This window comes from Dipodomys merriami, unplaced genomic scaffold, assembly GCF_024711535.1.
Source record: "Dipodomys merriami isolate MVZ:Mamm:240054 unplaced genomic scaffold, mDipMer1.0.p SCAF_10, whole genome shotgun sequence".
Taxonomy (NCBI): Eukaryota; Metazoa; Chordata; class Mammalia; order Rodentia; family Heteromyidae; genus Dipodomys; species Dipodomys merriami.
Genome location: NW_027202271.1, coordinates 45,238,903 through 45,259,866, shown reverse-complemented (window position 1 = coordinate 45,259,866; position 20,964 = coordinate 45,238,903). Strand labels below are relative to the sequence as shown.

At 42.5% G+C, this 20,964-nt stretch overlaps 1 protein-coding gene and 1 non-coding gene across 6 annotated transcripts; one reads left to right on the top strand and one right to left on the bottom strand.

Moving 5' to 3' along the window:
- Positions 1-264: 264 nt before the first annotated feature.
- Mrpl42 (mitochondrial ribosomal protein L42) lies at positions 265-19,569 on the bottom strand. Of its 5 annotated transcripts, none has more exons than XM_069989938.1 (6): positions 19,483-19,569; positions 16,069-16,227; positions 12,476-12,539; positions 10,007-10,091; positions 4,801-4,964; positions 265-445 (listed from the first exon to the last, which is right to left on the bottom strand). In XM_069989938.1, the coding sequence occupies exons 2-6, from the start codon at positions 16,133-16,135 to the stop codon at positions 400-402; spliced, it is 426 nt and encodes a 141-aa protein (XP_069846039.1). In that variant the 5' UTR covers positions 16,136-16,227; positions 19,483-19,569; the 3' UTR covers positions 265-399. The 5 variants fall into 5 exon arrangements, with proteins under 5 accessions (XP_069846039.1, XP_069846049.1, XP_069846076.1 ...); XM_069989948.1 differs by having other exon boundaries at positions 16,069-16,230; positions 19,483-19,544; XM_069989975.1 differs by lacking the exon at positions 19,483-19,569 and adding an exon at positions 19,284-19,468 and having other exon boundaries at positions 16,069-16,230.
- On the top strand, positions 6,814-6,894 carry Trnaa-ugc (transfer RNA alanine (anticodon UGC)). The gene has a single exon. It is a non-coding gene; the product is annotated as a tRNA-Ala (tRNA).
- Positions 19,570-20,964: the final 1,395 nt, after the last annotated feature.

Below are 20,964 nucleotides of genomic sequence, written 5' to 3'. Positions count from 1 at the left end.
AGCAAAAAACAGCTTAAGGACAGCACCCAGGCCCCGAGTTCAAGCCCTCAAACCAGTAAAAACAAAATCGACAACAAAATATACAGGGACAGTCTTCTGGTTGCTGGGGTTGCTTGCCCAAGCCCCACGCCAGAAGGAAGGAAAGAAGGAAGGAAGGAAGGAAGAAGGGAGGGAGGAAGGGGGAAAGGAAGGAGGGAGGGATGGGTGAATTAGGTTTTTTTAAGTAAGACTGTGAAAGTCAGAGTATGTACAAAGAAATGTATATTGCAGTTTATGAAAAGAATTTTTATTACTTTGCTATATACCCTACTGGTTAATACACAAGATTGTATTTCTTCAAATGGCAAATAAAGAGCAGGACAATCTCTCCTCGCTCTGATTCTTCTTAGAACCTTGATATCATCTGTCTTTTGGAGGATTCACTTTCTTACGACGCCTGTGATACCTTAAAAAGAAAATACTGAAATAAGATTATTTTGATCAAAGTTACTCTTGATATAATTCTTAAATTTCAAAGATTATCTTGCTGTTTGTATTGGAACTACTTGAAAAACTAAAACTTTATAGTTATACTATTATAGATAGCATACATACTTATTAACAATAAGCCACATTCCCCATTATGGAAACTGTTTTTATCGTTAAATTTTTGGGAAATTTTTCTTTATGTCGTGATGACAACCCCAAAATAATCTGTATGACTGAGGTAAAAGGAATGACATGTAAAAGAACAGCGAATGAGCACAGCTAAGAACAGTGGGAAATGAGATAGATAAAAAGATGATGCAGAAAAAAAAAAAAAAAAAGATGATGCAGAGTCATAGGTTCTTACTGACCTACAGCTTTTCTGAGCAAGATAAAAAGAAAAAGAAAAAAGAAATTCTAAGAACTAATAAACAGATTTAACAAGGTTACTTTGCTATAAACAGAATACAAGGAAGCAAGGCAAAAGCAAAGAAACCATTTCAATAAACCAGGCAAAGGATGGTGGCTTTGAGCAAAACAATGGCAGAAGAAAAGGAAATAAGTAGTGAAATCTGGGTAAATTTAGAGCTAGAACTAACAGGCTTGGTGACCAGATGTTGACAGTGAGACAAAATGAAAAGTCATGAATGATACCAGGAGGTTTAGCACATGCAGTAAGAAGAATAAAGCTGGTATTAACTGAGATTGTGAAGGTTGCAGAAGCTGGTTTGTATAGGACTATCAGAAAAGACATTAGAAACATAGTTAAGCCCTTGGTGCAATTTGAATGCACACAGAAAGAGAGAAAGAGAGAGAGAGAGAGAGAGAGAGAGAGAGAGAGAGAGAGAGAGAGAGAGAGAGAGAGAGAGAGAGAGAGAGAGAGAGGGAGAGGGAGGAAGGGAGGGAGGGAGGGAGGGAGAGGGGAGGAGGGAGGGAGGAAGGAAGGGAGGGAGGGAGGAAGGAAGGAAGGAAGGAAGGAAGGAAGGAAGGAAGGAAGGAAGGAAAAGAAACTAGAGCAAGTGCTGTTGAGGCCTGTGTACTTGTGCAAGAGGGTTGGGCTAACAAGGGGAGTGAATGAGGATAAACAGTATTAGTGTCACAGGTGCCTGGCTAAAGCAGTTTCTTTATATATATGAAAATAGAACGATAAAATTGTTCTATGAAATTTTTCAAGGCAGGGAGGGAAGAGAAAGTAATAGAGATTGAAAGTGACTGGAGTTCATTTGCACTTTTATAGACATGTCCCAATGAATACCTCCCTTCACAGAAATGGTGGGACAAAGGGTGAACAAAACCCAGCAGTGGCACTCACTAGACACTATGTTGAAAATACAACTTGTGGGTGGGGATGAGAAGGAAAAACTGAGAGACAGTGAAGGAAGGGGTGACATTGGCCAAAAAGAAATGTACTCATAGATGCACGAGAACTATGCAACTCATGGGTGGAGATGGGAGGGAAGGAATGGAGAGACGGAGGAAGAGCAGATATTATGTGAGGCTGGGTGCTAGTGCCCGTAATCCTAGTGACTCAGGAGGCTGAGCTTTATGGATCACAGTTCAAAGCCAACCCGGGAAGACAAGTCCATGAGACTCATATCTCCAATAAACCACCAGAAAACCAGAATTGGCATTGTGGCTCAAATTGGAAGAGCACTAGCCTTGAGCAAAAGAGCTCTGAGTTAAAGCCCCAAGACTGACAAAAAACAAAAAACCAAAGATACTGATTATTTTTTTGTTGTTATTTTTTAAGCAACACCAGAATTTGTACACAGGGCCTTGTGCTACTACTAGATCAATCCCCAAACCTTTCTTGCTTTTGGTTATTGTTCACATAGGGTCTTATGTTTTTGCCCAGGGTAGCATGAGACCTCAATCTTCCTACTTATCCCTTCCTTGAGGCTGAAGTTACAAGCATGAACCAACATGCACAACTTATTTGTGCAGTCATGTGGAGTCACTAACTTTTTGCTATGATCCTTCTAATTTCTGCACATAGAATAGCTGGAATTACATGAACCACTCACTGCACCTAGTTCTGGAGTTCTTTGTTGTTTTTTTTTTAAGTTTCTTGAGTCAGGATCTCAGTATGTAACATAGGCTGACTCCAGACAAAAATAATAAAGCTCTTCGCAGTCCAATGTTTATTCACTAGTTCCATTAATATAACCTGTCATGAGCATGCCAGCCCAGTGGTAGATTATATAAGTAAGAAACAAATATAAACAACAAAAAACACCTTCCAGGGCTGGGAATGTGGCTTAGTGGTAGAGTGCTAGCCTAGCAGGCACGAAGCCCTGGGTTCAATTCCTCAGTACCACATAAATAGAAAAAAGCCGGAAGTGGTGCTGTGGCTCAAGTGGTAGCATGCTAACCTTGAGCAAAAAAAGCTCAGGGACAGTGCCCGGGCCCTGAGTTCAAGCCTCAGGCCTAGCAAAAATCAAAACAAACAAAATATGATGTAAGCCTTATATACAAGGACAGTTATAGTTTCTAAAGAAAACCAGAATAAGAGAGATACCAGTAGTGTATGCCTGCAAGCCTAGCTGCTCAGGAGGCTGAGATTTGAGGATTATGCTTCTAGGCCAGCCCAGGGAGGAAAGTCCATAGGACTCTTATCTCCAATTAACTACCAAAAAAACAGAAGCGGAGCTGTGGCTCAAGCAGTAGAGTGCTATCCTTGAGCAAAAAACTCAGGGACAACACCTAGACCCTGAATTCAAGCCAAGGGACCAGTACAAAAAGAAAAAAAGAAAAGAAAGAATAGTTAATATAGTGCTCAATTGCTTACTCTAGCCCAATTCAAAATTTACTAAATAGAAAAAGTTGATAACATGATCAGTTATTTATCAGAAAGATGAATAAAAACATAGCAAATCATTATCACAAAATACAATAATTTTTTAAGAAACCTTATAAAACTCTTTAAAAGCTTTAGTTAAATCTAATTAAAATAAGGGGAAAACTAAGTATTATTTCATTTTAGGTACAGTATATGTAGATAAGAAATATACTACAGTAGCCAGATGCTGGTGGCCCACGTTTGTAATCCTAGCTACTCAGGAGGCTGAGATCTGAGGATCACAGTTCAAAGCCAGCCCTGGCAGGAAAGTCCATGAGACTCTTACCTCCAATAAACCACTACAAAGCCGGAAGTGGCACTGTGGCTCAAGCAGTAGAGCGCTCACCTTGAGCTGAAGAGCGCAGGGACAGCACCCAGGCCAGAGTTCAAGCCCCATGACCAAACCAAAAAAAAAAAAAAATAGAAAGAAAGAAAGAGAGAGAGGGGCTGTGAAGGTGGCTCAGTGGTAGAGCGCTTGCCTTGCATGCATGAGGCCCTGGGTTCGATTCCTCAGCACCACATAAGCAGAAAAAAAAAGAGCCGGAAGTGGCACTGTGGCTCAAGTGGTAGAGTGCTAGCCTTGAGCTGAAGAGCTGAGGGACAGTGCCCAGTCCCAGAGTTCAGGCCCCATGACCGGACCCAAAAAAAAAAAAAAGAAAGAGAGAGAGAGGGAGGGAGGGAGGGAGAGAGGGAGGGAGGAAGGAAGGAAGGAAGGAAGGAAGGAAGGAAGGAAGGAAGGAAGGAAGGGAGGGAGGAAGGGAGGGAGGAAGGAAGGAAGGAAGGAAGGAAAGGAAGAAAGGAGGAAAGGAGGAAAGAAAAGAAATATACTATAGAATGTAATTGTACTTGTGGTAATTTTAGCATGCACAATACCAGTATGGACATTGTTAGTGTAAGGAAAGCTGTATGTTCTTTGAGTGTGAATAAAGAAAATAAAACTTGGGCAGGTACCAGTGACTGTAATCCTAGCTACTCAGGAGTCTGAGATCCGAGGACTGCAGTTCAGAACCAGCCCGGGCAGGAAAGTCCATGAGATTCTATCTCCAACAAACCACCAGAAAAACAGAAGTAGTGCTGTGGCTCAAGTGGTAGAAGTGGTGCTGTGGCTCAAGTGGTAGAGCTCTTGAGTTGAAGAGCTTAGGGACAGCACCCAGGCACAGAGTGCAAACCCCATGACCAACAAAAATAAATAAATACATTTAAAAAATAAAATAAAACTGCCGGGCGCTGGTGGCTCACGCCTGTAATCCTAGCTACTCAGGAGGCTGAGATCTGAGGATCGCGGTTCAAAGCCAGCCCGGGCAAGAGAGACCGTGAGACTCCTATCTCCAATAAACCACCAGAAAACCGGAAGTGGCGCTGTAGCTCAAGTGGTAGAGCGCTCGCCTTGAGCTGAAGGGCTGAGGGACAGCGCCCAAGCCCAGAGTTCAAGCCCCATGACTGATAAAAAAAAAAATAATAATAATAAATAAATAAATAAATAAAATAAAACTTACTGTCCATGAGGATACCAGCGATGCTTAGTAGTAAAGAACATTTTGCTAAGTTGTTCTATCATGGGTCCTTGTTCCAGAGGTTGATTTTTTTCTCCCAATTTGGTTTTCAGCACTTGATCATGTGTTTCTTCATTAGTATGCACAGGATCTGGTCGAGGGATGGGCTACAAAATAATCCATAATAAATAACACAGAAATGTAACAGTAATAGCCAGGATTTCATTAAGACTGAACTAAGACAACAGCTGCAGTAATTCACTATAGTACATCAGGGTAAGTTATCACCAACAGTTTCACTTAGTTATATTACTGAATAAAGTCAGAAATATTTTTCTTTTCACAACCAATTTTAGGTTTCTTTTCCAGTAATAATTATTCCAATAATTTTCCCAATGCTAAAGTCATTGCAACTTTAGATTGCATATTAAAAAGCATAAATTGATTCCATTATTCTTCAATGTAAAAGTTTATGTTGCCAAGTGCTAGTAATACTACTAATTATACCTATAATCCTAGTGACTCAGGAGGTTAACATCTGAAAATAGTGGTTCAAAGCCAGTGTAGGTAGATAAATCTAAAAGACTCTTTTTGTTTCATTTTCTGTTTTGTTGCCTATCCTGGGGCTTGAACTCAGGGCCTGGGCACTGTCCCCTGAGCTTCTTTTGCTCAAGGATAGTACTCTGTCACTTGAGCCACAGCACTACTTCTGGCTTTTTCTGTGTATGTGGCACTGAAGAATCGAACCCAGGGCTTCATGTATGCTAGGCAGGCACTCCACCACTAAGCCACATTCCCAGTCCCCTAAAAGACTCCTGAGCTTCAAGGGAGAATGAGTTTGGGAAAAGAGAAGTTTCAGGCCAGTCTGAGCAGCAAAGTTTCTTCAGTGGAAGAAACTGGGTATGGCGGTGCCTATCATCGCAGCTAGGACAGGAACCGAATACAGGCGTCTAGGCCTGCATCTGAGCAGTAAGTGACTATCTCAAACTTACTATCTCAAACTTAACCAGTGCATAAAATAGAAGTGTGGGTTAGTGGTAGAGTGACTGAATAGCAAGTACAAAACCCTGAGTTCAAAATTCTAGTACTACCAAAAGAAAACACCCCCCCACACACACACACATATGTAAATAACTTAGGAAAAAACAACAATAATGAGGAATTTTTTTTTAAAGATCCAGGAGAACACAGAAATGAAAAGTTTTAAATTTATACTATAAGCAGTTAAGGAAGCACTTACTTATTAGTAGAGTAGGACTCCCTCCTAGTTGAGAAAAGAATAAGCAGGGAGTATAATGAAGAGGTAGAAACATGAACTGTGGTCTCTGATTCAGTGACTTGGTAGCTCTGTAGCTTTGGGAAAGTTAAACTCTCAGCTTCAAATCAAAGGGGTAATATAGGGCTTGATGAAGATTAAGTGAAATAATAACATTTAATATGCCTTGCTATCACACACTTAAAAGTTTACCTAAGTAATAGGTAGCTACTTACACTTCTTTTAAGGCCCCAAACAGGGAAAAAGTGATATGAATGTATTTTCAAGAAGTGTTCTTGGGGCTGGGAAGGTAGCTCAGTGGTAGAGCGCTTGCCTTGCATGCCAGAGGCCCTGGGTTCATTCCTCAGCACCACATAAGCAAAAAGAAAAAAGCCGGAAGTGGCACTGTGGCTCAAGTGGTAGAGCGCTAGCCTTGAGCTGAAGAGCTGAGGGACAGCGCCCAGGCCCAGAGTTCAGGCCCCATGACCGGACCCAAAAAAACAAACAAACAAACAAAAAAAAAGAAGTGTTCCTTAGACATTTAAAATAATTTTAAAAGATCATCTCTTGAGCCCCTGGTGTGGCTGAAGTAGAGTACCTGCCTAGTAAGCATAAAGTCCTGAATTCAAATCATAGTGCTATAGAAAGAGAAAAATCTAGAGATTCCTGTGAATGTATTCACTATGTTTATCCTACATAAGTGCTCAAAGGAAAAGTATGAAAGGACAAAGACAAGTAGTAAGTTTAGAAGTTGATCATGAGCTAGGAAGGTGGCTCAGTGGTAGAGCGCTTGCCTTGCATGCATGAGGCCCTGGGTTCGATTCCCCAGCACCACATAAGCAAAAAGAAAAAAGCCAGAAGTGGCGCTATGGCTCAAGTGGTAGAGCGCTAGCCTTGAGCTGAAGAGCTGAGGGACAGCGCCTAGGCCCAGAGTTCAGGCCCCATGAACGGACCCAAAAAAAAAGAAGTTGATCATGAATAAAGCTCATTTAATTACAAAAAAAAAAAAAAAAAGATTATCTTGTAGAAAGAAACGTGTTAAGCTATGCTGGTGGCTTATACCTGTAATCCCAGCTACTCGGGAGGCTGAGATCTGAAAACTGAGGTTCCAAGCACAGGCAGAAAAGTCTATGAGACTCCAATTAGCCAGCAAAAAGCAGGAAGTGAAGGTGTGGATCAAATGGTAGAGTGTCATCCTTGAACAAAAAAGCCAAATGACAGCATAAGGTGCTGAGTTCAAACCCCAGTACCGGCACAAAAAATAAAAGTAAAATGTTAGTAAATGTCTTTGCAATTATACATTACCATTATACATTGAGAAGTACCAGCAAACATGGGGTTAGAACTATAAAAGTTGGGGCTGGGAAGGTGGCTCAGTGGTAGAGTGCTTGCCTTGCATGCATGAGGCCCTGGGTTCGATTCCTCAGCACCACATAAGAAAAAAGCCGGAAGTGGCACTGTGGCTCAAGTGGTAGAGCACTAGCCTTGAGCTGAAGAGCTGAGGGACAGCGCCCAGGCCCAGAGTTCAAGCCCCATGACTGGCAAAAAAAAAAAAGAACTATAAAAGTTGTCAGTATCATAATAGAGTCACTGTGTCACTAACAAAAAGTAAAGCTGGGAGGTACTGAAGGAAATTTCATACATACATATGCCTGTAAACAAGAATACAGAGACTGCCAGAACATTGCACAAAGGCCACTGTAACCTTGCACCAAAAATTACATTGTGTTAGCCCAACAACTACTTGATCAACCTTGAGCTAGTGTCACACTTATTGATTCTTGTAGCCAAAGACTGCTGTTGCAAAACAACTTACGTAGTCCTCTTCACTTTTCCTTGAGAAATTTCCTCTTGCCTTAATCTCTTGAATATACTCAGTTTTCCCACTGCATTCTTCTGCTATACTTCTGAAGATATCGTTGAATAATCTAGTCCTGGTTTATAAGCTCAAGCCTATAAACAAGTTTGCTGACTTTTAGATTTTTATAGTTGTCAGTCTTAATTAGCAAAAGATTATGGCAAATATTAATGAATGCTGCCTCTTCCTATTTTCTTTTTTTTTGTTGTTGTTGTTGGTCCTGGGGCTTGAACTCTGGGCCTGGGTTGTCCCTCAGCTCTTTAGCTCAAGGCTAGTACTCTACCACTTTAGCCACAGCACCACTTCTGGCTTTTTCTGCTTATGTGGTGCTGAGGAACTGAATCCAGGCCTCATGCATGCAAGGCAAGCACTCTACCACTGAGCCACCTTCCCAGCCCCCCTCTTCCTATAGATAAAAAGAAGCTGGGCACCAGAGGCTCAAGCCTATAATCCTACCTACTCAAGAGCCTGAGATCTGGCAGGAAGCCAGCCCAAGCAGAAAAGTCCAGAGATTCTTATCTCCAATTAACTACCAAACGGCGGAAAGTGGAGGTATGGCTCAAGGGACAGAGCATTAGCCTTGAAGCTCAGAAACAGTTTCCTGGCCCTGAGTTCAAACCCCAAGACTGATATGCGTGCATACACACTCACACACACTTGTGAAGCACGCACACATGCACACACACAACATTGGAATTAATAGACTTGTTCAAGTGTATCTCAAGAGCCTATGACAGACTCAGAAGTTTTTCTTTGATCAAACTTCAAAGAAAGTGTTTGTGTTTCAATAAAATGGAAAAACCAAATTAATACTGAATGCTTTTTTGTTTTGTCTTTTTGTTGGTAATGGGGCTTGAACTCTGGGCCTGGGCACTATCCCTCAGCTCTTCAGCTCAAGGCAAGCATTCTACCACTTCAGCCAGAATGCCACTTCGGGTTTTCTGGTGGCTTATTGGAAATAAGTCTCAGAGACTTTCCTGCCTGGACTGGCTTTGAACCTTGATCCTCAGATCTCAGCCTCCTGAGTAGCCAGGATTATAGGCATGAGCCACTAGCACCTGGCTAATACTGAATGTTTATGTTACACAATCACAATTCTCATCCTGGATGTCCTTTTTTTTTTTTTAATTTAAAAACTTCGCCAGGTGCCAGTGGCTCATGCCTGTACTCCTACCTACTCAGGAGGCTGACATCTGAGTATGGCAGCTCAAAGCCAGCCAGGACAAGAAAGTCCATGAGACTCTTATCCAATAAACTACCAAAAAAGCTGCAAGTAGGTCTTTCCCTTTGGGAGTACTTACACTGTTAAGAGTGTGCCTCTGCCTTTCTTCTTGTCTGTTTCTTTTCTTTTCTTTTCTTTTTGTCAGTCTTGAACTCTGGGCTTGAATGCTATCCCTCAGCTCTTCAGCTCAAAGGCAGCCTCCTGAGTAGCCAGGATTACAGGCTTGAGCCACCGGCACCAGGCTGTCTGTTTCTTGTCTGCTTGAATGCTTGCTTACTTACTCAATAAAGCTCTGCCAAGTTTTCTTGACATTAAAAAAAAAAAAGCTGGCCAGGTGCCGATGGCTCATGCCTGTAATCCTACCTACTCAGGAGGCCAAGATCTGAGAATTGCAGTTCAAAGCCAGGCAGGAAAATCTGTGACTCTTATCTCTAATTAACCACCAGAAAACTGGAAGTAATGCTGTGGCTCAAGTGGTAGAGCACTAGCCTTGAGCTGAAGAGCTGAGGGACAACGCGCAGAGTACAAGCCCCATGACCCACAAAAAAAAAAAGCCAAGAGGACATAAACCAGCTGAGCACGGGTCGCCTATAATCCTATAACCCCAGCCTATAACCCTATAACCCCAAGCCTATAACCCTAGCTACTCAGGAGGCTGAGATCTGAGGATCACAAACCAGATAATTCCATTTGTTTGTTTGTTTTTGGATATTATAACAAAGTATGAACATTTCCTATTTTGGTGGGGCGGGGACAGTTGGAGGATAGGATTTAAACTGAGGACTTCAAACTTGATAGGCAACATGCTACTACTTAGCAGTATAAATATTTCTAACAGCAAATTTAAAACTATAAGAGAATTTTTTTTACATACTTTAGTGTGTTCATATGGAATGTCCACAGAAGGGTGGTAACATACTATCGTCCTGCCATCAGAGGTCAAAGCAAGCTCCACTTTGCTAAAAGAGAATGTTCCAGAAATATTATTCAAGACAAAATAGCTAAAATTAATTTACAATTTTTTTTTGCCAGTCCTGGGGCTTGAACTCAGGGCCTGAGCACTGTCCCTCAGCTCTTCAGCTCAAGGCAAGCACTCTACCACTTGAGCCACAGCACCACTTCTGGCTTTTTCTGTTTATGTGGTGCTGAGGAGTCGAACCCAGGGCCTCAGAGCCACTTTCCTTTTTTTTTTTTTTTTTAAAGATGCTCTATTACTAAATCAGCAAACCTGATACTTGTAAGGATGAAGACAAGTCAAAATAATCTCAGAGTATGTCAGCTTCACTACCATACAAAACAACTGTAAAACTATAAAATGCATTTTGTCTGAGAGAATAAAGCTTTAGACTGTTTCACCATGATTTTATGATTTGAATACTGTATCATAACTGCAATGACTATTTCCACTGCAAATGTTTTTTGATAAGGGATGAAGTTTTTTTTTTTTTGGGGGGGGTCCAGTCATGGGGCCTGAACTCTGGGCCTGGGCACTGTCCCTCAGCTCTACAGCTCAAGGCTAGTGCTCTACTGCTTGAGCTATAACGCCACTTCCGGTTTTTTTCTTTTTGCTTATGTGGTGCTGAGGAATCGAACCCAGGGCCTCAGGCATGCAAGGCAAGCGCTCTACCACTGAGCCACCTTCCCAGCCCCATGTAATGCTTTTAAAATACTTCTATGGCCGGGCGCTGGTGGCTCACGCCTGTAATCCTAGCTACTCAGGAGGCTGAGATCTGAGGATCGCAGTTCAAAGCCAGCCCGGGCAGGAAAGACTGTGAGATTCCTATCTCCAATAAACCACCAGAAAACCGGAAGTGGCGCTGTAGCTCAAGTGGTAGAGCGCTCACCTTGAGCTGAAGAGCTGAGGGACAGCATCCAGGCCCAGAGTTCAAGTCCCACGACCGACAAAAAAAAAAAAAAAAAAATACTTCTATGACTCAACATGTTCAGGTTCAGTCAATTATGCCTAGTCTAATTCATCACTAACTACTTACTTTTGCACTCATTAAATATACAGTTAAAACCAATATCAAACAAAAGAAAATGTATATTTTACTACAATTTGCAACAGAAATCACATAGCTCAAGAAATATGTTATATCTTATGGCTCATGCCTATAATCCTAGCTACTCAAGAGGCTGAGATCTGAGGATAAAGGTTCAAAGCCAATCCTTGGCAGGAAAGTCCATGAGACTCTTATCTTCAATAAACTACCAAAAACACCCAGCTAGAACTAGAGCTGTGACTCAAGTGGTAGAGCACTAGCTTAAGCAGAAAAGCTCAGGGACAGCTAGGTGTTGGTGGCTCCCATCTGTAATCCTAGCTACTCAGGAGGCTGAGATCTGAGGATCGTGGTTCAAAGCCATGCCGAGCAGCAAAGTCTGTGAGACTTATCTCCAATAAACAACCAGAAAAACAGAAGTGGCACTGTGGCTCAAGTGGTAGAGCGCTAGCCTTGAGCTGAAGAGCTGAGGTACAGCACCCAGGCCCAGAGTTCAAGCCCCATGACCAATAAAAAAAAAAAAAAAAAAAAAGAGAGAGAAAGAAAAAGAGAAAGAGAAAGAAAGAGGAGAAAAGGAGAGAAAATGTTACAGTTTCAAGCACACTGACTCTGTTACAAAGAAAAACAATCATATGTTATACCTAGTTCTTAGGATACTGACTAGAACTGAATAAAAATTCCAAACAAATGGTGTTGAATTCAGTATTTGTCAATTATAATAATTCAATATCAAACAGAAGATAAATAACTACTTTAGCTAATACATATGAACACTAAAAAAAAACTAAAAAAAAACAAAAACTAACTTTTCCAAAAAGCTAAAGCCTCAGAAAGAAAAGATAGGACTTTTAACTAAATTGAATGTCTTATAACAGATTAAGCATTAAGTGAAACACAATGGTAATGATTTTCATTTAAATTTTTATTTAAAACATTCATAATCGCCGGGCGCTGGTGGCTCACGCCTGTAATCCTAGCTACTCAGGAGACTGAGATCTGAGGATCGAGATTCAAAGCCAGCCCGGGCAGGAGAGACCTTGAGACTCCTATCTCCAATAAATCACCAGAAAACTGGAAGTGGCGCTGTAGCTCAAGTGGTAGAGCGCTCGCCTTGAGCTGAAGAGCTGAGGGACAGCGCCCAGGCCCAGAGTTCATGCCCCACGACCACACAAAAAAATAATAAATAAAACATTCATAATCCCAGATACTGGGTAAATAAAACCATCAAAGTAATTTTTAAAACAAAATTAACAAACAATAATCTAAAAGCAAGGAGAAAATAAAATTAAATCATTTCAAAAGTAGTTAGGGTTGTTACTTTCCAATTGAATTTTAATACATACCAATTATAGTCATCTGGAAGAGAAGAATAGGTAGATTTATAACAAACACAAGATAAAGCTCCATCTGCAAAAACCCAAGAGAATAAAACAGATTTAGTAAATCTGAGCATGTTCTCACATAAATTTAAAACTAATTTTACTCATACAACCAATGTTTACTGTTTGCTCTAAAACAGGTCTGTGTGTCTATGCAGTCAACCATAAATGAGATCAAGTCCCTATCCTCAAGGGGTACAGTCTACTGGTACAAGAGACAGATAAGAAATAATTCCTTTAAAGAAGATATATGCTATTAGAATTGGAGAAAGAAGGGTACACAGGCTATCAGACAACACTGTGAAGGTTCAAGCAAAGACTTCCCAGTGGAGATGTCTAAGGTGCTCTGAAAGATGAAAAAATGAGTATAAGGGATGAATGCAATGTTCCTTGCAAAGAAAATAATAAGTAAGGAGTAGATATTAAAAAAGAAAAGAGGGGCTGGGAAGGTGGCTCAGTGGTAGAGCGCTTGCCTTGCATGCATGAGGCCCTGAGTTCGATTCCTCAGCACCACATAAGCAAAAAGAAAAAAGAAGCCGGAAGTGGCGCTGTGGCTCAAGTGGTAGAGCGCTAGCCTTGAGCTGAAGAGCTGAGGGACAGCGCCCAGGCCCAGAGTTCAGGCCCCACGACCGGACCCGCCCCCCCCCAAAAAAAAAAAAAAAAAAAAAGAAAAGAAAATGAAGTATATGGGTATTCTAATCTTTCCAAGAAAAAACATTTAGTGTTTAGCATTCCAAGGGGCAGTTGAGAAAGAGGACATGCTAAGTGATGAAATTAAAACTATCTTGTTAGCCAGGTTCTTGTGGCTCAAGCCTGTAATCCTAGCTACTCAAAAGGCTGAGAACCAAGAATCTCTGTTCAAAGCCAGCCCAGGCAGAAAAGTCAGTGAAACTATTATCTCCAATAAACTACTAAATAGCCAGAAGTGGAATTCTGGCTCAGTGGTAGGAAATGTTGTCTAGGCCCTAAGTTCACACCCCATGCCTGGCACCAAAAAATTAGAAGTATTTGGTTCAAAATTAACTTTTTTCATTCAAAATGTCACTTCAAAACATATTTTTTTAATAGTTAAAAATTCAAGATCTGTAATTGTTTAAAAAACTTGCAACCAGGGCCTGGAGGTTAGCTCAGAGGTAGAGTGCTTGCCTTGCATGCATGAGGTCCTGGGTTTGATTTCTCAGCACCACATAAGCAGAAAAAGCCGGAAGTGGCTCTGTGGCTCAAGTAGTAGAGCGCTAGCCTTGAGATGAAGAGCTGAGGGACAGCGCCCAGGCCCAGAGTTCAGGCCCCACAACCAACAAAAAAAAAGGATGCTGGTGGCTAACTCCTGTAATCCTAGCTACTCAAGAGGCTGAGATCTGAGGATCCCAGCTCAAAGCCAGCCCAGGCAGGAAGGTCTGTGAGATTCTATCTCCAATTAACCACCAGAAAACTGGAAGTGGCGCTGTTGCTCAAGTGGTAGAGCACTAGCCTTGAGCTAAAGAGCTGAGGAACAGGGCCCAGGTCCAGAGTTCAAGCCCCACAACCGACAAAATAAAATAAAATAATTGCAAAAGGTCATTTTATGTTAAAGGAAGAACATTTTTTTTTAAATCAAAAGGGAAAAATTTTTGAGGTAGCTCATATACTTAAATGTAAGTATATGAGTTTCTCCTAGAACACATAGAGGTAGAAGTCTCTTCTTTTTTCCTTTTCTTTTTTTTCTTTTTTTTTTTTGGGTCCAGTCGTGGGGCCTGAACTCTGGGCCTGGGTGCTGTCCCTCAGCTCTTCAGCTCAAGGCTAGCACTCTACCACTTGAGCCACAGTGCCACTTCCGGCTTTTTTTCTTTTTGCTTATATGGTGCTGAGGAATCGAACCCAGGGCCTCAGGAATGCAAGGCAAGCGCTCTACCAATGAGCCACCTTCCCAGCCCCCCTTTTCTTTTCTTTGGTACCAGTCCTGGGGCTCTTTTGTTCAAGGCTAGCACTCTACCACTTGAACCACAGTTCCACTTCAGCATTTCTGGAGGTTAAATGGAGAAAAGAGTCTCATAGACTCTCTGGCCTAGACTGGATTTAAACCTTGATACTCAGATCTCAGCCTCTTGAGTAGTCAGAATTACTGGTGCCAACTTCAGGGAGGTCTTTTTATTTTTGTTCACTGTATTTTGTCCCTAAATCATAAATCTATGCATTCTTCCCCTGCCCCCCATTTTTTTGAATGGTCATGAAGCTTGAACTTGGGACCTAAGCACTGTCCTTGAGCTCTTTTACTCAAAGCTAGTGCTCTACCACTTTGAGCTACAGCCCCATTTCTTGTTTTCTGGTGGTTAAATGGAGATAAAAGTCTCACACACTACCCTACCCAAACTGGCTTTGAACCTTAGCTTCTTGAGTAGTTAGGATTACAGGCTGCCAGCACCTGGCCTTCCATTCTCCTTTTGACTGACATTTAGGTTGTGTCCTCTTTTTATTATTGCAAGCACCCCTGCAAATAAAAGGTACTCGAATAATTAAATGTTATATTCTATAATATTTGAAAAAACTTCTAACATGTGTGTATGTATGTATGTGTTGGTACTAGGGCTTATACTCACTCTGATTTTTTGCTAATGGCTGGCACTCTACCACTTGAGCCATGCCTTCACTTCCAGCTTTCTGCTGGTCAACTGGAGAAAAGAGTACACAAGATTTGTCTGCCTGGCTGGGAATGTGGCTTAGTGGTAGAGTGCTTGCCTAGCAGGCATGAAGCTCTGGGTTCAATTCCTCAGTAGCACATAAACAGAAAAGGACAGAAGTGGTACTGTGGCTCAAGTGGTAGAGTGCTAACTTTAAGCAAAAGGAAGCCCATAGACAGTGTCCAAGCCCTGAGTTCAAGCCCTAGGACTGACAAAAAAAAAAAAGACTTGTCTACCCAGGCTGGCTATGAACTGAGATCAAGTATCTGAGGCTTTTAGTAGCTAAGATTACAAGTATATGCCACTGTACTCAGCTTAAAACTTTTTTTCTTTTTTTTTTTTTAGCATCAATCCTGGGGCTTGCGCTCAAGGCTGGGTGCTGTCCCTGAGCTTTCTACTCAAGGCTAGCACTCTACTACTTGAGCCACATCTCCACTTCTGGCTTTTTAGATAGTCAATTGGAGATGAGTCTCACAGACTTTCCTGCCCAGGATTAGCTTCAAATCTTGATCCTCAAATCTCACAGACATGTGTCACTAGAGCCTGTCTGAAACTCTTTTAAACATTTAATTAAACACACACACACACACACACAAAAATTCACTTACTTTGGACTGGAAGTAAATGCTTCAAGATAGTTCTTTGGTATCACACACAGACACACAGACACAGACACACACACACACACACACACACACTTACTTTGGACTGGAAGTAAATGCTTCAAGATAGTTCTTTGGTATCACACACAGACACACACAGACACAGACACAGACACACACACACACACACACACACACACACACACACACACACACACACACACACACACACACACACACACACACACACACACACACACACACACACACACACACACACACACACACACACACTTACTTTGGACTGGAAGTAAATGCTTCAAGATAGTTCTCTTTGGTATCACCCACTTTACTGCTGCCGCCATGGTATACCAGGAGTTTGTCAGGCAAGATGAGAAAAGATATTTCAGAAGAAACTTCCTTTAAAATCTGTTTCTAGGCACACCAATTTTCATTCCTGCTGAGATTAAAAAAAAAATCAGTGCTACCTATGATAAACTTAACATTCCAAGAACAAGATAGGAGTCACTACCTAGTATCAGCCATTTAAAACAAGTCTTTTGTGGGGCAACAGTGGCTCACACCTACAATTTTAATTATCCAGGAGGCTGACATCTGAAGATTGAGCTTTAAAGCCAGCCCCAGTAGGAAAGTCTGTAAGATTCTTTTTTTTTTTTGTCGGTCATGGGGCTTGAACTCTGGGCCTGGGCGCTGTCCCTCAGCTCTTCAGCTCAAGGCGAGCGCTCTACCACTTGAGCTACAGCGCCACTTCCGGTTTTCTGGTGGTTTATTGGAGATAGGAGTCTCACGGTCTCTCCTGCCCGGGATGGCTTTGAACCTCGATCCTCAGATCTCAGATCTCAGCCACCAGTGCCCGGCTGTCTGTGGGATTCTTATCTCCAGGTAACTACCTAAATAAATAAATAAATAAATAAATAAATAAATAAAGCCTGCGCTGGTGGCTCATGCCTGTAATCCTAGCTACTCAGGAGGCTGAGATCTGAGGATCGCTGTTCAAAGCCAGCCCAGGCAGGAGAGACCGTGAGACTCTTATCTCCAATAAACCACCAGAAAACCGGAAGTGGCGCTGTAGCTCAAGTGGTAGAGTGCTGGCCTTGAGCTGAGGGACAGCGCCCAGGCCCAGAGTTCAAGCCCCACGACCGACCAAAAAAAAATAATAATAATAATAAAAATAAATAAGGGCTGGGAAGGTGTCTCAGTGGTAGAGCGCTTGCCTTGCATGCATGAGGCCCTGGGTTCGATTCCTCAGCACCACATAAGCAAAAAGAAAAAAGCCGGAAGTGGTGCTGTGGCTCAAGTGGTAGAGTGCTAGCCTTGAGCTGAAGAGCTGAGGGACAGCACCCAGGCCCAGAGTTCAGGCCCCACAACCGGACCCAAAAAATAAAATAACAATAAATAAATAAGCTCAGGTACAGCTACTATACCCTGAGTTCAAGCCCTAGAACCAATCTCCACAAACAAGGTTTTTAAACTACTTTGTAGGTACTACAGAGTAGTAACATCAAAATGTCAGATGAGAAACCCCAGAACTATGTTCATTACTTATTTCTCTTAAATGCAATATTCTTAGAATCCAGTGTAATTTTTTCTATGTTCTGAGTACTCAGTAAATATGTAGTTATTCTTACAAAGTCACTCAGAAATAGTATGAGAGCATCTCTACCTTATAATGCTGGTGTGTATAACTGGCCAGCTAACACATAAAATACCTTATTACAGCAGAACACTAGTGGGTCATGCCTGTAATTGTAGCTACTTAGGAGGCTGAGATTTGAGAATCCCAGTTCAAAGACAGCCTAGAAAGACAAATTGGAGAGATTCTTACCTCCAATTCACCAGGGGGGAAAAAAAAAAAAAGCAGAAGTGGAGGTGTGGCTCAAGTGGTGAGCCAGCCTTGAGCAGAAAAAGCTAAGTGAGAACCAGAAGCCCTAAGTTCAAGCTCCAGGTCCAGCTCCAGTACTAGCTTATGCATGCACACACAAAGACACATTGATTACACCACTTATTATGTTTCTGATTAAATGGAATATTAAACAAGAAGGTCTAGTCAGTTCCTCTGAAAACATAAACTTCTTTAAGAGGCTAAAGAAAAAGGATGGCTAGTGGGGTGCTGGTGGCTCATGCCTATAATCCTAGCTACTCAGGAGGCTGAGATCTGAGGATCACAGTTCAAAGCCAGCCCAGGCAGGAAAGAAAGTCTGAAAGACTCTTATCTTCAATTAATCACCAGAAAACAGGATGTAGTGCTGTGTCTCAAGTGGTAGAGCACAAGCTTGAGCTGAAGAGCTGAGGGACAGCGCCCAGGCCCAGAGTTCAAGCCCACGACAGGGGAAAAAAAAAAAAGAAAGAAAGAAAGAAAAAGTATGGTTAAAGGGTAGCTTGGGTTACACAGGGAGATCATGTCTAAAAAACAAAATAAAAATAAACATCACCATCTTATATTCTAAACTTTACCACCATTTCCTTCATGTTAATCATGTAAATTGTCCTTATTTTGATTCATAAGAAACTTACAAGGGGCTGGGAAGGTGGCTCAGGGTAGAGAGCTTGCCTTGCATTCCTGAGGCCCTGGGTTCGATTCCTCAGCACCACATAAGCCAAAAGAAAAAAGCCGGAAGTGGTGCTGTGGCTCAAGTGGTAGAGCGCTAGCCTTGAGCTGAAGAGCTGAGGGACAGTGCCCAAGCCCAGAGTTCAAGCCCCACGACAAAAAAAAAAAAGAAAAAGAAACTTGCTTGAAGGAATTATTTCCAAGGACTTGAGCCTCAGTCACATACAAACTGTAAACTTTGGGCAAATAATTAAACGACCCTCTCTTTCCTCCAAGGTAAAATGGGATGAATAATCACAATCTCCATAAGGATGTTGTGAATAAATCACATATAACTACATTGCCCTTCTCCTAACTTTGTCTTGATGACTACTAGTGCCCTTCCATGAATACTAGTGAAAGGAAATAAAGACACAGGCTGTCTTTGCAGGCTGACCTTGGCACTGTTAACCTCAAATTCACACGTGGTGTTATTTCAGGTTTACGACCCACTTCCCTGTGCATTACGGGCTCTAGAACTAAGTCTGTGAAGGAACACCTTCTTTTACTGATGGAAAACAAATGTTCAGGGTTGGAGGCGTGGCTCAGGGTGCACAGTTCCGCCAACGCAGCCAGCCCCAGGCCTCAGGCTCAACTCCCTGCACCTCCAAGCCCCTAGCACACAGTGGTGGCACGATGTACTTGTTCCTCGTCCCCCAGCTTACATTTAATAGGTGGCACGAATGGAAGAACACAAGCCCAAAATGGGTTTTGGGGGGAGGACATAACGGTTCCTCGCCCCAAGGCCAGCACACCTATTAGTAGTTAAACTACTGACCTTAGACCCTTGCCATGGACTTCAACGCCAAAGCAAGCGCCGGAGCGAGGAACAACCAGTGGGGTTCCTGGAGTCACGAAGTCAAAGACCCCGCCGGGTGCCCGCTGGGGCCCGAGGATGGCCTTACCGGGAGCGCGCCCGCCGCACGCGGGACCCGTTTAAGTGGAGGGGTGGAGCTGGGAGGCTCCGGCAGCTTCCCCTGCGGGCAACAACGGCTAGAGAAAGAGCTCAGCACTCGGCCGAGAAGCCCTCCGGGTCTGTCCAGCTTCTAGAGGTTCCCTAGTCGGAGACTTAGTGAGCCGCGGTTACCTGGGAAAGCTACTCACCATGGCACCCGCCATCTTGCTTCAATCCGGGTCCTACAAGGTACCTCCCCGCCCGCTCTTTCGTCTCGCAGAGCACTCTGGGGATTGTAGTTTCCGCAGGAAAGCTGTACGGGGATTGAAGGCAGGCGGGACTTGGCTTTACCCTCCCACTTTCAGCGGCTGCAGCGTGGCCTCCACTTAATCAGAGGTTCTGTACCTTGAAAACAAAATTTCTGCTCCACACCTACATCCACTCATACACATTTCTTACCAAAAAGGTACTTTTTGAAGTAGCACACTTACACACATTGGCACACACACATTCCCTATGTGAAATATTCAGAGACATACTAGATTATTTCTTGGTGGATGAATTAAATTTTCCCAGGAAAAGAAATATCCTAGAAAAGCCCTCAATTGCTAGGATTTGGACATTTGAAATGGAAAGATCTTCCAAGCCGATTAATTGATTGATCGTGGGAAATGAGAGGGACACACTCCAGGAATGGCTTTAAGTAGCTTGATTGAGCAAGCCATTTATGAGCTGGGGAAGGCTGACAGAAAAGTTGTTTTGGGGCTTTTCTTGGGGGGTGGGAAAGAGGTCCTCATATCAAAGTGGAAACGAATTCTTGTATTAGGAAATTAAGGCAAGGATACCTCTGAACATCCAAATGGTTATATAAAATGAGGTAAATCCTTAGATGTGTTGGAAGGTTGGAGGTTGGACTAGATATAGATATAACACCACGCGAAAGTTCACTACCAAACTCTTATGAAGCCATCCTAACCTTCATCCCAAAACCAGGCAGGGACTCATCAAAGAAAGAGAACTATAGACCCATTTCTTTGATGAACATCGATGCAAAACGTCTCAACAAAATTTTGGCCAACAACTCATCAAAAAAATCATACAAGAAGTGGTGCTGTGGCTCAAGTGGTAGAGCGCTCGCCTTGAGCTGACAGAACTGAGGGACAGCACCCAGGCCCAGAGTTCAAGCCCCATGACCAAACAACAACAACAAAATTTTAGGGGCTGGGAAGGTGGCTCAGTGGTAGAGTGCTTGCCTTGCATGCATGAGGCCCTGGGTTTGATTCCTCAGCACCACATAAGCAGAAAAAGCCAGAAGTGGCGCTGTGACTCAAGTGGTAGAATGCTAGCCTGGAGCTGAAGAGCTGAGGGACAGCATCCAGGCCCTGAGTTCTGGCCACACGACCAGCAAAAAAACAACAAACAAACAAAAAAATCATACACCAGGATCAAACAGGATTCATTTCAGGGATGCAAAGCTGATTCAATATACGCAAATCAATTAATATAATTCATCACATCAACAAGAGCAAGGATAAGAACCACATTATTATCTCAATAGATGCAGAGAAAGCATTTGACAAAAATCTAACACCCCTTTATGATGAAAGCTCTGGAAAAACTATGAATTCATGGAACATTCATCAATATAATAAAGGCTTTGTGTGACAAACCTATAGCCAGCATTATATTTA